The sequence below is a fragment of the Pleurodeles waltl genome, chromosome 4_1 (assembly GCF_031143425.1).
Source record: "Pleurodeles waltl isolate 20211129_DDA chromosome 4_1, aPleWal1.hap1.20221129, whole genome shotgun sequence".
NCBI lineage: Eukaryota > Metazoa > Chordata > Amphibia > Caudata > Salamandridae > Pleurodeles > Pleurodeles waltl.
Window position 1 is genome coordinate 140,800,804 of NC_090442.1, and position 17,039 is coordinate 140,817,842.

A 17,039-nucleotide genomic window follows, 5' to 3' on the forward strand; every position below is an offset into this window, starting at 1 on the left:
TTGATTGAATCTAATTTGAAAGAAAATTTAAAAATAAATAAGTCTTAGTAATCGAATGCTGTGTGTTTTAATAGAAAAATCACCTTTAGTAAAACTACATGGGATCCATTTAGTCAAGGAGACAGTATTGGGTTTCTTTTTGCTCAGTGATTGAGCATAATCCACGATTATATTCATATTTTCTTAAATGATATTTATGCTACACATGATGTATTATTAGCTTAATTTGTTTCTGGTTCATGACTTACACTAACCTATTGGAATTTAAAATGTTGTTTTGATTAAGGAGCTTGATCTATTCACCTCCTTCTCTTCTATTTATGCTAGTTAATCGCTGTCCAATTCTTTATTTTTTCCTCTTCTTTATGAAATATTACTCACATTGTTTGTCTACAGTTTAGAATTATTGATTCACTATAATATGTATTAAATGTATTATTATCAACAACATGATATTTTAATATGTTATTGTTTTTTGGACAATGCATGTTCTTAATTTATTTTATTATATATATCAACATTTTCAAATGTTAAAACTTTTATAGGACAATTAGTTAAAACTAATTTTTAACAAACTCTTATTTAGGTAATATCGGCTATTGCCAACAAGCATTTTATGTGTCAGCAAAGGAACCTTGAATTGTATATGGGCAGCAGTCAGCACAAGTTTTGTCACACTGTAGAAATATGTGCAGTAAGGTAGATCATTAGCTGCTCTTACTGCAGTACTGATCAATACATGAAGATTTCTGACATTCTTTAAGGAAGTCCCTGCTAGATCAATTTGGCCAGACTTTCGGACGTCTAGAATTTCAACAACATCTACGCTCAAGGCTGTGCCAGGTCGCATGCTCGTGCCCCTCCACCACTCTATCAGCTCAAGCTGTAGACTAGCTGGCCTGGAGGTGTGGCAGCACTCTGAATTGGCTGAAGACAGTGCCTAGAACCCGACACCCAGAGCACAAACTATAGACCAGATGGGAACAACAGGAGCAACAGGCGCACCGGTCCCAGCTGGCGATGTCAAAAAGGAAATATACCGGTCAGCAAGGGATGGGCGACTGCTCAACCCCGCAACCTAAACGTATGGGGGGGAAGCACCTCACCCCCATTGGCTGCTAGGATGCTTGACGGAAGGAGCAAAACCCCCTAGACCACACAGTAACACAGGTCTGACTCGAAGGAAAGGACTCCACAATCCGATACCTCTGCAAACCTGCGGCAGAGGGTCCAGAGTGGGGGAAGCGCTCGCAGGGCCACACGCAATGGAGGCATCACTTGCTCAATCCAACAACTCGGAGCTAGGTCTTGGACAAGGTACTGACACAGCAGAGTCACTCACAGGTGGGCTCAATGTGCAGAGATCACTATCATGACCCTTGTTATTGAACTATACATCTGTCCCTTGAGACAGTCCGAAAACTGTCTCAAGAGGTTCAAGTGGGGGAGGAATCACTGTACCCCTACAACAGAGACCCCCCAGATTATAAACACAGGGGGTCAATACGACTGTGGCGGCTGACGGAACACTGGCGGTAACACCGCCAACAGGCTGGCGGTGTTCCACCAGTGTATTATCACCGTGGCGCATTAGCTACAGCCATACCCCCGGCCCCTCCACTATACCGCCAGGCTTCCGCCAGGCCGTCATAATCCCCAACCGCCAGCCTGTCAAAGGCGGTAAACACATCCAGGGAAAGGCTGGCGGTAAGGGGGACTCGGGGTGACCCTGGAGGCTCCTGCACTTGGCATGGGCAGTGTAGGGCCCCCGAGACACAGCCCCATCGCGCATTTCACTGCTCGAATTTCGGGCAGTGACATGTGCGATGGGTGCTGCTGCACCTGCTGCACATCAACATTGCCACTGGCTCTATTATGAGCCAGCTTCAATGTTGATGTGACTTTTCTGCTGGGCCAGCGGACGGAAATGACAAGCAGCGGAAATGCAGCAGAAATATCAAAATAGGGTGCCACCAATACCGCCAGCACTGGCGGTATAGTGGCGCCCACGGCTTTGGCGGTCTTTTTGCAAGACCGCCGAAGTCGTAATGAGGGCCATAGTCTGTGCACAAAACAGAAGAGAGGTCTTCATGGTCACACAATCATTCCCACAAAGCAAGCAGAGGGACTGGGCAGAACCAAGGTATAGGTCCTAGCCCAAATGGAGCACAGAGCATAAGCCTTTGTGCTCATCCAAATGCCTGTCAGTCTTGTCATGGAACATGGCAGGCTTCAGGAGCACCAGCAGATCCAGTGAGGCAATGTCCTAAACTCTAAGGACATTATCTGTATGCAAGAAACGTGGGAATGCGCTCCATCTCACTTGCCAGGCTGTTAGGAGATCTTCCAGCCAGCCACTCGCCCAAGTATTTTTGGATGGCCCTCTGGTGGCTTATCGACTTTCATCAAGCACTTTCAGTCTGTTTGGCATCCTCTGAGCTGAACATCAAAATCAAAATGGCCCAAATAATCACAATTAGCAGTGTGAAAATTGATCGAAAAAAGTAGACTTGATACTAATTAACTGCTACAAAAACACTCTAAGGAAATCAAAGGTAGAGACAATCCTTGAACTCCTTGAGAACCTGGAATCTGTCATCTTCAATCACCCTGGTTATGAAATAGTCATGCTGGGAGATTTTAACGTAAGCGGGCTAGTTGCACAACTAGAGGATTCCCCTCACGGCAGAGGCCATCAACTTCTCCAAAGTTTTCTTACAACTTTCAGATTAAGTTCTACCCACCAGTAGTACATGAACAATCTGAAAGGTTGCCCCTTTCCTCCATCGTTTAAGGGAGGCTCAAATATTGATTACGTGTACCTCTCAGAAAAGTTCACACAGAGACTTAAGGCCTGATTCTAACTTTGGCAGAGGGGATTACTCTGTCCCAAATGTGACGAATATCCCACCCGCCGTATTACGAATTCCATAGGATATAATGGACTCGTAATTCAGCGGGCAGGATATCCGTCACATTTGGGACGGAGTAATCCCCTCCGCCGAAGTCGTAATTAGGCCCTAGTCACTTTGAAGTCACTGAGAGGGCAGAGAGTGATCATAATCCTCTTAAATGCATTATAGAACTACAAGCTCAGGCAGCAGAGCAGTACAACGTGGTAGGGGCCTCAACGGGCACAGAGAAGGTACACTTAGTGAGAAGAATTAAATGGAGACCACAGCATTCATCTAAAATAGCCTTATGGTTAGAAACTTAGCCTTGGGAGCCTAACCAGAATCTCAAATGGTGGGTGATGTCAGTGGACAACCTAATCATTATCCTACATGGTGCGCCAACAGGTGCTTACTCACCTCGCCCCGCCCAGGTAAGTACGGCATTACAACTGGACAAAAATGTTCACAAGGCAAGGCGGCCACTTTGTGGAGTCCTACATATGCACAAACAAAAGCCCACACAGGACACATTGGCTCAGATAATGAAAATCAGAAGATCCTTCAAGAAACAATATTGGAACACAAGGCGGCAAAAGACCATAAAGAATGGAAAACCATATTCAAGCTCCTAAAGAACCCTAATCACGCCTGTTTTTGGGAGCATGTAAACAACCTAAGGAACACCCAAAAGTCAATGAAGAACGGTGCAGCAGAGACAGCATGAGTCTCTTATGTCACTCTCTTGTACACGACCTCCGACCCAGAACTAGACTTGGCCAGCAAGAATCAGCATCCTTCCCCCCTCCCAGTGCAAGACCCCCTCTCAACAGTTGAAGAACACCTAGTGAGTGAAGTAGATCAGCCAGTTGCACCTAATGAGGCGAAAGGCGCAGAGTTGAATCATTTCTCCATCATCATGATGGAGAACGCTATAAAGAGTACTAGGAAGGACGATGCCCCAGGGCCAAATGGCCTACCAGCTTCTCTGTTCAAATGCTTTCTGTCACACTGGGCAGAGAGGCTGTCCCAGCTCTTCAGCTACACATATCAGCTGACCACTGTCCCAGACTCCTGGAGAGGGACTATTCTCTGTCCAGTCTACAAAAAGGGGGACCGCTCAGTAGCTTCAAACTATCAACTAATAGCTCTCCTTGATGTGGAGGCGAAGACATATTCTCAACTGCTGCTGGGTCAACTGGAAGTCTCAATTCAGGAGTGTCGAACCCAGCCATTCTTTCAATCTAGCCTCAAACCTGGGGCCTCAACAGTGGACAACATCGTGGTGCTTTCACACCTGCAGCATCAAGCAGCCAACACCAATCACCGGCCGCTATATGTGCAGTTAGGTAGATCATTAGCTGCTCTCACTGCAGAACTCATCAATTCATGAAGATTTCTGACATTCATTAAGGAAGTCCCTGCTAGAAGGGTACTGTCATAATCAATTTGGAAACAGATAACAGTGCTAGAAATGGCAATTTAGTCTTACAGCGACTTATCCAGGATCAAAGGATGCACTAAGAAGATGATCCATATTTCTGTAGTCAAAGATGATTACAAACATTAAGCAGAAAACATAAAGCGGAAAATAATAGATCACAATGGAATAGTTCATAAGGAACAATCCACATCTATTGTAAAGATCGGTGACAAAACTGAATAACAACTGGTTGATGAGCACATTGAAAAATCAGGGATTGAAATGCTTTGCATCACAGTATGCCTGTTTAAGTGCTGATTTTTATATGCTTGAAACAGGAATTGATGTTGCAGGAAGAAACTCTACCACATATTGAATGGAATATTCCCAAAACTCCCACTGAACAGACCATCATCTTGGTTACGGCATCTTATAGGGTCAATCTCTATCCATATTTGGAAACTTATGGCATGTGTACTACCAAGAAGAGGAGGTCAGAGTTTGACATTCGCATGCCATGAAGTATTTTAGAAGCCCGCAGCCATTACCTGCATGCCACACACCTTTCAACTCACAAAAGAAACTTCATAGTAGAGTAAAAAAGCATCTTCCTAGGAACACTCACTCACTTGTTAATCCTTCAACTGGGTCAAAAATTGAAGACTTCTTTAAACTTCCAAAAATCACAAATCTCTTACACCACGTACATAGATCATACTTGTTAATTTTTTGTGGGGTTTCAGAGAGACTGAAGTCAATGATAAAGATCAGGCACACATGGCTTCAGTTGAGAAGAACGAAAGACTAAATTAATCTTCCAAACATGAGGAAACTGGGCTGGAAATCAACAGGATTATTTTGTTCTTTATCACAGATGGCACAAAAATGGTGGTTGAATTTGACTGGTAAGTTATGAACTGTGGGAAAGCAAGCAGGAAGCCTATTCTTCTTCCTGTGACAAAACAAAGTAGAGCCTGATCTTCACTTACCAGCATCCAGCTTCATCATGATCTTGGAATGATGTGAACTTTCTCCAAAAAAGTTGGCTGTGTTTTTTCAACAGACTCAAGTATTCGGGAGCAGCAGCCATGCAAAGATCAATTTGATGATGAAATGGAAAAACTCACCTATGGAATTCTTGCATACAAAATATTTGTGATGCACTAGCAGGAGTAATAGTTACATAAGTGTGGGAATGTTCTGCACTCTGGTAGATAAGAAGCATATTGCTGTAGATTAATTATTTCATTCTGTCTGCCCATTGGATTGGAAATAATAGCAGGTAGATATAGCTTGTTCAATTCTAAATGCCTTACAAAAGGTTTTAAAAAATGTGAAGGTGAAATATTCCTGTCAAAAAACACTGGGACATTTCTTCAGCTGTTGGTATGTTGTGCAATGGTAAAAATGGGCCACTTTTTAAAAAGTCCCTACTGTCACCATTATCACAAAAGAATCTTTAGAAAGTGTAAGAGCTTTTGTGAAGTTTGTCAAAATAATATGCTACAGTTCAGAGGCCATTGGTAATAGCTACAATGATGCAAAGGGCTTAAAAGCAAGGATTTACATTGAGCACAAGTAGAGAGCGAAAATGGTATTCTTGCACATTAGAATGGACAAATGGCACTTGAAGTTTTATAAGACCAAATGAAAAGTAGACCTAACTCTTCTATGACTACAAATAAGGCAGGCATGGCACAACTTCATTACTTTTACTTTTAATTCCTTAATAGGGATAAAAATAGCTTGATGTGTAAAATAGCTTGATGACTAAAATATAGCTCATTTGGTCTAACCAGAGGGTTTTTTATGTGAAGATCTTCTAAGTTCTTGGGATTTATAATGTCCTGTGCAGTCTTAACCATTTCCTAAAGAGACTGAACTCTTCCGACTACATGTTGTGGAGAAATCACAGATTATTCATAAGTGACTGTTAACTGTGGATACAGGTGGGACCGAGCATCCATCAACACATTATTTGAACCAGGAATTGAAGTTATTCTGATGGTTATCACACATTTCAAAGCGTTCCTTAGACACAGACTTGCTTCCACTGCATGGACACGGCTAAGTTCTTGTTTTCAATCTAGGTACTGTGCTAGCTAAGAACCAGGGAAAAGATATGCAGGGACAGAGTAAAAGAAATACTTGTAAGCCCCAGGATGTCTTACTAACCCCTGAGCCATGGGTTCTAGACCTCAACTTCAGGGCCACTCAAGTAAATGATGCCTCTCTACAACATGCTTGGCAGAACACAAAACCATATGAAAGAAAGGCTTCCCTCTTGTACTTTGCTTCCAAATTAGAAAGGGACTTTTGTATTGTATAGGTGGGTCAAATGAGTCTTAAAGTGCTAGTTCCTCAGGAGTTCATAGAGTAGGTATTATTCTATGCACATTCCCATCTCTTGGGCCATAAAGGTTGTGAGAAGACTACCCAAGCCATTGTCCAACACTTCTACTTGCTCTAAATCATGGCACAAAACAAGAAATATTCCCAAGAGTGTAAATTATGCCAGCGCACAAATCCATATCAACTTCCTAAAGTGCCCTTACAACCTATGACCATAATAGAAGTCCCCTTTAAAATAATAGGAATGAATATCATTGGGCTTTTACCTAGATTCTCAAAAGGATATAGATATGTGTTAGTAATGGTTGGCTATGCCACCCAATACCACAAATATTATACATTTCAGGAACACAACTACTAATATAATAGCTCAACCCTTGATTGACGCTTTTTCCCTGTATGGGATTGCCAAACGAGATACTAACAAATCAAGGAACTCCTTTTGTATCCCAACTAGTGAAACAAATATGTAAACAGTTAGATATCAAACGTATCAAGACCTTGGTTTACCACCCCCAAACCAATGGTTTAGTCGAGGGGTACAATAAACCCTTAAATTGACCTTAAAGAAAATGCTATCTGAGGATGGGAACAATTGGGAACAGTTGTTACCCTTTGTTTTGTTTGTATTAAGGGAACAAATACAAAGCAGTTTAGAATACTCTTCCTTGAGCTACTGTTGAACGTAGGCCCTATACTCTATTGGAAATCACTAAAGAGGCATGGGAAAAGGATGGTGAGGTCAAGGCATGTAAGTTATTAGATTATACTCACCAGTTTAAAACCTGGATCAGCAAATTAAGGGAACATGCCCATATGAACCTACAGAAACAAACAAAAGCATAAAAATTACTTTTATGACAAAGCAAAAAAGGTAGAGAGAATATCAAGTACGAGACTGGGTATTGGTGTTCTTCCCTACCTCTGAAAATAAGATGGGAGTAGAATGGCAGGGATCCTTTAAGACAACCCAACAAATTAGAATAGTCACTTATAAATTACAATCCCAGAGTAGAAAGCAAATATATCATATTAATATTTTTTAAAAATGATTAGGTTAGGTTCCGAAGGGAGTAAATACCACTCTTTTGCTAAAAACACCCAACACCACTCTAGAACACATTTCTAGTAGTGACTCCATAGATGGTAAAAGACAAACTTATCCACATTTTAGAGCTACTCACCCCAATATTTTTAGATCCACTTGGAAAGACCCAACTTTCCGTACACTCGATTCATACTAAGGAAGGCATAGTAGTAAAACAGGGACCATACCAAATACCAGCGGCTAGGACATAGGCAAACCAAAATGAAATAGAGCGGATGCTCCAGATGGGAGTAATTGAACCCTCTACTAGTAACTGGTATTTCCCCATTGTAATAGTCCCCAACCTGGACAGAAACCCCGGCTTCTGTATTGATTTTGGAGCGGTTAACAACATCTCTAAGTTTGATAGTTTTCCTTTGCTGTGTATCAATGAATTGATTGAAATGGTATGGAAACCAAATACATAACGATCATAGATCTTACGAAAGGATACTGGCAAGTTCCTTTAAAACTTGAGGATAGAGAGAAAGTTCTACCTTTTTGAATTGCATAGGGCCCAGCAACCTTCAATTGGTTAATAAACCTAACACTAAAACACAGCCAAAAGTACTCTTCTTCATACTTAAACGATATAGTAATATTTAGTAAAAACTGGGAGGATCATCTTTCTCACCTCCGAGCAGTTCTAGGAGACTTACAAAAATCAAATCAATATGTCAATGGTAAGACATTCAGATTCACCTACAGTAAGGTAAAATATCTTGGAATATGTTCTAGGTGATAGTTTAATTGAACTTCAAACAGAAAAGGAGAAAGCTATAACTGAATCTCCCTTTCCTAAAAAACAAAAGAGAATTGAAAGCCTTCCTGGGACATGTGGGTTACTATCTCTGATTCATTCCACAATATTCAAATATAGCAGGTTCCTTAACTGATCTTCTGAAAAAAAATGCTAACAATCAAGAGTTTAGACAACCTTCTTCCAAAGTCATAAAAGTATTCCAAAACTTTAAAAAGGCCCTAACAACTAATCCAGTATAGAAAGATGCCCCTGAAATCGATATAGATGCAGTTCCGTCCCAAACCAGTGAGGATCGGGATGAGAAGCCCATCTTATTTATTAGTTTCAAATTGTTTCCCAGGGAAAAGGCCTACCCCATAATGTGTTTGCTAGTAAATGGGCTATCAAGAAACTTAGATATAATTTAGAGGGGAAACCTTTTGTTTTATATACCAACCATGCACCTCTTACATGGATGAGTAGGAAGAGGGTAATAACCCTCTAGTTTTTACGATGGTTCCTTGGCATCTAACCTTTCCAGTTTGAGATACCTCATACAAAAGGGAATAAACAAGGGAAAAAAAAAAATCTGTCCCATTTTCCCTTTTTCCCCAATCAGGAAAATCTGAGGGATCAGATGTGTCAGACAGAACAGAGAGAAGGGGAAACAGGAAACACTGAGGACTTACCTGAAATATACTGCTGGTCTTCCCCGATATCTGCACCTACAATGAAGAAGGCAAACAGACTTTTACTTTTATAGGAAACCGAGGAAGTAGAAATTGAGATAGAATAAAGACAAGGAGACAGGCAAAAAGTGGAAGTTAAAGTGAGGAAGGATGAGAAGCCAGAGGAACGCATAGGCACCGAGAGAGCAGTGAGAGAGAGCAGTGAGAAAGGAAAGCAGAGGAGAATCCCAAAAGCAGTGTGTGACCGAAGAGGAACACCTCATGGCAAGAAGAATGCCCGAATACCAGGAGGTCAGTAGCCTCTACCACATAGTGGCGATCTGGAATCAGAAAAGACTGCAGCTACCCAGGAGACTTCAGAAAGGACAAACCTCAGCGGGAGACCCACCCGGCAACCCAAAAGTCTGCCAACCACAGAGAGACCCGCCGGCTTTGCAAGATTCCCCACCACACTCCTGGAGGAGAGTGGCTATCCCAGGTGTGTGAATGGGTACGAAATTGGCAGGGTAGGTGGAAGAAAGCAAGAAACTCGAGAGAATCCTATAGGGATTCCCAAATGCTTATTGTATATCTGTGAGTAGAAAAGAAAGGTGTTAATGCTGACAGCCTTTCTAGAACAACTACTTCCTGATGTAATAGGATATAATACAAATAGAAGTACAGTATTCTTTTCCTTTTGCCTGGCTTTTCTTTATACAATCACCTTAAAGGATAACAAGGTCCTCTGAAAAGTTTTTTTGTTTTGTTTGATTCTTTTCAAAGGAAGCATAAATAGAAAGAAAATAGACTGAGTACTGGAGATGTTGCCAAGGAAAAAACACGAAATAAGAGATAGAGAGATAACACTCTGAGCGAAAGCTGGCAACAGTCTAGGTAATAGGCATAGCTCTTAGCAAGACCACCAAGGGTGCAAAGTGAAGAGAAAGATAATCTATCTGGAAGAGAACCTCACCTGTGGTTTATTCTTTTTAGGGGGCCAGCAGGGAGAAGAGGAAGAAGAGACTTAAGAGAAGGAGAGAAAGAGAAGTCAACCTAGATACTTTTGACTCAAAGAAGTACTGTAACCCTTTATTGAAGTACTTTCTTTAACCCTTGTACCTATTACCTTGAAATCAGCCATTAAATAAAAAAGAAATATTGGTCACAGAGGACTTGTGTGGAGTAATTATGCATGCCACGCGACAGAGCTGGACCACCAAGCCTCTAGAGTTCTTCAGGTTGCCTCCAGGGAAACTGCTGCTCATTTCTCAGGCATAGCTTTCCATCACCTCCTGCATGGGTCAGCTGGGTGCTTCAGCCCCTCCTCCTCACTCTTGTGAGCAGTCACCCATTACCACAAATAGTTTCCTCAAGCCCAAGGCGGTGACATAGCTATACTGACAGAGTTCTGGTCCTTGCCACTCCATGTTGGGTTACAGTTTCTTCAGCCTCCTGGAGCCAGTGAAATACCAGATTAATGGTTCTTTAAACCCCACACCATTTGATACTTGTGGTTGGGGGTGTACTAGGAAATAAGACAGTCCTACCCTCAACAAAACATTGCTTCCCTGCCACAGGACAGGGCCAGCACCAGAGGAGATGAGAGGAGCTTTCAAACAGGGGGCTGAAATTAGGTATGAGCCATGATAATGTGCACGCACCAAGTATAACTAGGGCCATCACCAGTCTGATGAGCTAATCTAATCTGTCTCCAAGAAAAGTTGCATGCTGTAGCCATGAGCTGTGTCCAGACATGCTATTGAGTCAGGAGTGGCTGCAGTTGCTACTCGTGGGAACTACAGCAGCCACAGTTTTGATGTTTTGATGCTTTGGGACAGTTGTTATTCACTATGCATTGGGAATGTACACGTTTTTTCTTTGGTGGAATTCCCTATATGAGTCACTTAGCAACATTATTCCAAGACAGAAACCTATTCAATTTGCCACTGGAAAATGTGAGTACATGAACAGAGAAATGAAATGCTATTAGCTAACGTCTACCCCTAGTACACACCAGCCCTTTTCTCACACTGATTGAGGATAATGGTGATTTGAAACAAAATACAGTTATTGACAGTAGTGGTCAATTTCAGAAGACAGCACAATCTTATTTTGCTTTGATATGCGCAGTGGCGGCCGATAGTTTGAGCAGGTGGTGGGGAGGCCACAGACACACACACATATTCATACTCACTTATCTACATTTACTCTCACTCACACCCCTCCATTCACAAGCATGCACACATACATCCACCATTCACAGGCCCAGACACAGGCACACATCCTTTCACAGCACACATGCAGAAATACTCATACATTCATACATACACACACACACACACATACACGTATGCACCCAATATAAAATAAAAATCGAACCGGGCCACAGCAGTGATCTCAGGTAACAGGAGGTAAACTTCAGTGGTTCCTGAAGGATTGGGACTTCCACCTTGTCACACTGACTGACCTTGTTAGGGGTCAGCCTATGAGAGGAGGTGGCGCTCCCTTACTCGTCACAGAATGATGTAGACTCAGTGAGACTGCTGATCCCACACCACTCTGGGACGAGGCATCACTGATGGACAGGCAGCACTGGGCACTTTTCAGGGCTTGAAACTGAAGCACCCAGTTCTGAGTCTATCTGTGACATGACCCCTCGTCTTGAGCAGGAGGACCTCCAAGCGTTTTGCTGGGCTGAAGAGGTCACACCCATAGGTCTGGTAATTCTTTAGAATGGCAATGTTTTCTCAGGCAGGCGCATGCACATATAGTGCATGTACAGTGCCTGGCGGCATGACCCCAACATAAAGAGATTCTGCCAGGGTGACCTTTGGTCACTCTTTATGTTTGCAAAAAGGTGAGGGGGCCCTCATTGCGTAATGACGGGTCGCTACGGGGAGTGTGTGTGTGTGTGTGTGTGTGTGCATGTGTGTGTGCATCACTTAGTACAACAATGCATAGATGGTGACTGATTAAGCACATAGATGTGTGGATAATTTGCCACTCATTGAAGAGGCAGGCCAGACATATTGCCTTATTAGTGCGTGTACGTGGCATTACTGCTTCTACCATGGTTGAGGCAATTACATTTTCTTCTAATTTTTTTTGTTAATCCAGTCTCCTCCTGAAAAAGTGAGGCATGCTGTGATGGCGGCCATTGATGCAGGATATCGCCATATTGATGGTGCCTACGCCTATGGGAATGAACATGAAGTTGGGACAGCAATTCGTCAGAAAATCCAGCAGGGTGTTGTTAAACGAGAAGATTTGTTTGTCGTCAGCAAGGTACTGTTCTGAGGGAGATGCTGGTACTACTGAGGGCAAGTTACAAATCTCTTCATAAAGCTAATTATAAATGTTTATAGTTTGGCGGCTCAAATGAAGGATGTGAATCATCATTTCAGATTGTTCTTGATAAAGTTAAGACATAGCTAACTGTATATCCTATATTTTGACAAGCTAGTACACACTATAATGGATCCCCTGGAGAAAATAGGAATGATTCACTAAATCATTTATGAAGTAATGTCCTCTGCTATCTCGATGATCACCACTCCGTTTGCTAAACTTTTAAGCCAGGCCCTATGTTGGTTAAAGCATCATGTCCTACCTTCTGTTTCATACATTTACCTTCCTAACACAAGCCTGGCGATGGAAATTTCAATACCAGGGATCCCAAAGGGCAGATCTTAGGTTGTAGTAGCTTCACCTGATTGAAATCCATGACCACCATGGATGCAGTTGATGGACGTATAAAATATAATCTCTCCTGTCTGGTCAGCAGCCAGTTGAAAAGACGTCTTGACAAAGAGGAATACTTTTTCAGTCCCTTTTTAGATGACAACATTCATTATATTTAGTCAGCATTTCAGTACAATTTCATTAACATGGTCTATACACTCACTTTGTATGTTTCATTGACTTCATTGATAAATTTCACATATATCTTTATGCTGTTGCAAGCAGTAATCAGCAAAACCAAATGTGATTTCTACATCAAAGTTCTGCCTAATTTCTCACTATAATCACATTCAGGTGGCTGACCCTATAATAACAACTGTAATAAATGTTGAATTCGGGTGCATATATGTTTATATCTTTATCTTTTTGTGTGACTTGTAGGCAGCTTAGTTTTGATCATGGACTGTTAGCAAGTATGGGAAGTTAAACAGTCCTGTAAGGCGGTTCCATTCTAGGCATTTTTTTTTATTTGAGAAAAGCCAGTTTGGTATGGAAAAGTATCTTTTTATAGGAGCTTGTAGCAGCATGGTTGTACTTCCTCTATGTGTGTTATTTTTGTCTTACAATGCGTCTTTGGGAGTTAATTTTCTGAATCGTTTAGTTCTGAACACTTTTTGTTCTAAGGTGAGTTTGAGTAAAATGGACATTTTCTTAGCTCTATTGAAACAAAGTCTTGATTTTATTAGCACTGGCACAAGTATTATGTCTTTTTCATCCTTTAATTAAATAGCAGCCAAGAACAAACTACATTACACATGATACCTAGAAAAAGACAACTACCACATGAGATCACAATGGCACTAACCAATCAAGCAGTAGGACAACTGTAAACATCTTAACTGAGAGCAACAAGTCCTATTTTCTTCTGGGAGTAGGTTGAGAAGTTTATAGCAAAGGAAACAAAAAAATAACAAGGAAAAATCCAAAACAAAAGTGAAAATGTCTCTGGCAAAATCCATCACAAAGCTACTGTGAGGCCCTCAGCAGCTGTAGAGCCAGACAAGGTGAGAAAATCCTTTGTGTATTTATGTCTTTGTAAGTAAGAACGTCTGGTTTGAATATCCGACAGGCATTATTAAAAAGATGGGAAGGTTAATAATAAGAGTGGAGGGATAATATTCGTCCTGTGTCTTTAATAAATCAAGACTTTCTTTTACTACAGCTAGGAAAATCTCCATTTTATTACAAGACCAGAAGCTCCTGCTGTGTTGGTTTAAAGCATAGCGACTATAGAAATAGCCATCAGAGAAATGGGTTTACTGTTGAACATTCTAAAGTTTGAAACATTAGACCAGCAGATTTTAGAATGCTGTCCAAACTTGTTCAGACTGAAAGGCTTTAGATGCCATAGTACCTCTAGTGGAATGTGCCCTGAAAACTAAAGTGTTGATATCTTCTAAACCCATTACACATCTGAACCAGCATGCTAGGGTACAGGAGGAAACTGGTTTGGGTGTAGGACTAAAAGATATGAGGAGTTGGGATGAGGCGGACATTCTCAAATCTTTGGTCTTTGCAATATATTCTCTTAGACAAATATCCACACAAAATTAAGGCTGAAGAGGAAAATAAGGACACATGACAAATTTGTTTTAGTTCTTATACGAACCTGAAAACATACACCAGATGGGGTTTAATGAACAGAAAAGACACAGATTTCACAGACGTTTTTGGCCAGTTCTGCTAGTAGTTTTGAATTTGTTCCTCTTAGATGATTTACGTACTTTACTGGTGTAAGATTGTTCATTCGATGTAGTGTGGAACAATTTATCTTGTGTTTTGCAAAAGTCTGCATTGCAAAGGACCCTGCAAGCATCTCTAAACATTTAATGGGCAATGTTGACTGACCATGTGCCCCTAGACGAGTACTGACTACATCTTACACCACAAACAATCCGACTTACATTGGATTCTAAGACAAGATCTGGGGCTGAAGAAAAAAATTGCTCTTCCATTCCATGCCTGTAAATGGTCTAACCATCATTGTAGTTTTGCACAAGACTTCCAGTCTAATTGAACCACACAACAAGACAGGCCATTTCATAGATGATGAATCTTTAACATTTGCAAGGCCAATAATGATTATGGAGGACCCTACTAATCCTACTATCTGCCCCAAAATTCTGAGGTTTAGAGAAGGAAAAGAGAGAAAATGAGAAATCTACTTTTTTTAATAAGAGAGACCTTCTCTTCTTGAAGCTGAAGGACTGACTCTTCTGAATCTATTAGAGATCGTAAAAACTGAAGTTGTCTGGAAGGCTGAATTGGGAAATTTGTATTGTTTATAAGGAATCTAGATTCTGTAAAAGGCTTAAGAAATGTGATGTATGAGATATTAATAAGTCCTTGTTGAGCTAAAAGAAGGAAATTGTCTACATCAGTTATCAGGCTGACTCCTTACACTCTCATGTGAGTAACTACGGGTTTCATTACCTTGGTGAAGCACTACGGTGCTTAAGACAAACTGAATCATAAGCTTTTGAATCAGTAAAAGATGTCCTCACACTGGAGTTGAAGATACTTCCTGGACATCTGCTGTACCGTAATTGCTAGATTTGCATCCTGCATCCCAAAGGACTATCCAGTCTTTTTCATGGAGCAAAGCCCTGAGATGCGGGATAGTCTCAATTTTGAACTGATGATAAACTACATGATTGCTGAAAATTTTCAAGTTTATCCCTAGGTGGAACATCTTGTTCTTCTTCTGGACAAGAAAGATTGTACTTACAAACCCCAAGGGATCACCTGTAGTTTTCTCTATGACCTGTTTTGGAAGGAGAGGAAGTATCTCTTGAGTTACTAATACCTTTTGCTGGTTGGAGAAGGAAAAAGCGCGAGGAACTGAATTCTGAATCGGAGCAGAATAGGGATGTATGCAATATCCTTGAATGGTTTGTGAACCGATGATCCAGGGTTATTGTTTGCCATAAATTTAGAAACAGCTTTGAATGACCTCCTGGAGGAAGGCCAGAAACGGAAAGACCTACCCATATTTTGGACTTCTCTATTTTTGTAACCACAGTGTCTGAACCCTCTGGACCACTGAGGATAGAATTGCGGCTTGAATTCTTGTTGGACTCTTGTCTGGCTATACCTACCTCTTGAGCTATAGCTCCCAGCAAAATGGCTCCTACCTTTTCAAAGTTTTCACCAAGAAGGAGACCATCTGTGTCCTTCCCCACTTATTTAGTCCCAGTTCCGGTTCAATTTTTTTGCGTCATTCTTGGGATATCACTGAGCTGGCTTTGCCCAAAAGACAAATAGCTTTCTGTGCCCAATGGATAAAATGTAGGGATCAACCTGTGTGCACTCAATTTTTGTTTCTTTAGCAAGGTTCAACATTCTAGTTAGGGGACCTGTTAAGTCTAAAAAGACCATGCTCTATCAACCCCTTTATTAGGATCTTTGCCAAACGTAGTGAAGAATAGAAGCATGTTTGGGTTAGAAGCAGAGGTAGTAGTTATATTTTGAGGCAAACAGACGTGGGCACTCTGACTGTATACTGTTACAAGATAACTTATCTAGAGGCTGTCTCAATTTGTATAACAGGTGTTCTACAAAATGATCATAAAGAGTCCACTTTGTAGAATTTGGGTGACAAAATAATGTAGGGTCAAACAATGGTTGATCTTTAAAATCAAGAATAGTATAATTAATGGAGCTAGACAACTCTTCCAGTTCATTTTGGGGACATTACGCCTCTTCTCCAGATATCCTGACCAGATCATTATGCCTGGATAATATTTGTTGTTACCAGTGTGTAAATCACCCATATCATCAGTGTCATATAACTGGAAAATATGTACAGGTACCAAACTATTTGATGCATTGTCAACCTCATGAGGAGGATAAGGAGAGTTAGAAGGGTCCATACTTAGCACATTATCACATTTTAACCCTTTTTAGAGGGTATGTTCTCTTTAGCAGAAGACGTGAATAACCAAACTTTGTGAATAAATTCCTCAATAGATTTTGAAAGAGTATTCATGGAATTAGAGACACCCTGCTTAACTGTATTCTTGATAAAGTTGTCATGATTAACTTTAAAAACTCGGGGGTTCTTCTTCCTCATTATAAATTTCCATTGTGAGTAGAAAAGGTAACAATTGAGAAAAACAAGTAAAAATCTATGTAT

At 41.1% G+C, this 17,039-nt stretch overlaps 1 protein-coding gene across 2 annotated transcripts in view; it reads left to right on the forward strand.

Annotated features, from left to right (window-relative positions):
- Positions 1-17,039, forward strand: part of LOC138287477 (aldo-keto reductase family 1 member B1-like) — a 131,315-nt gene that overhangs the window by 30,100 nt on the left and 84,176 nt on the right. For both annotated transcript variants that reach the window (XM_069227919.1, XM_069227920.1), the window contains exon 2: positions 12,281-12,448. In XM_069227919.1, coding sequence (XP_069084020.1) covers positions 12,281-12,448 — 168 coding nt within the window. The remainder of the gene's footprint in view (positions 1-12,280; positions 12,449-17,039) is intronic.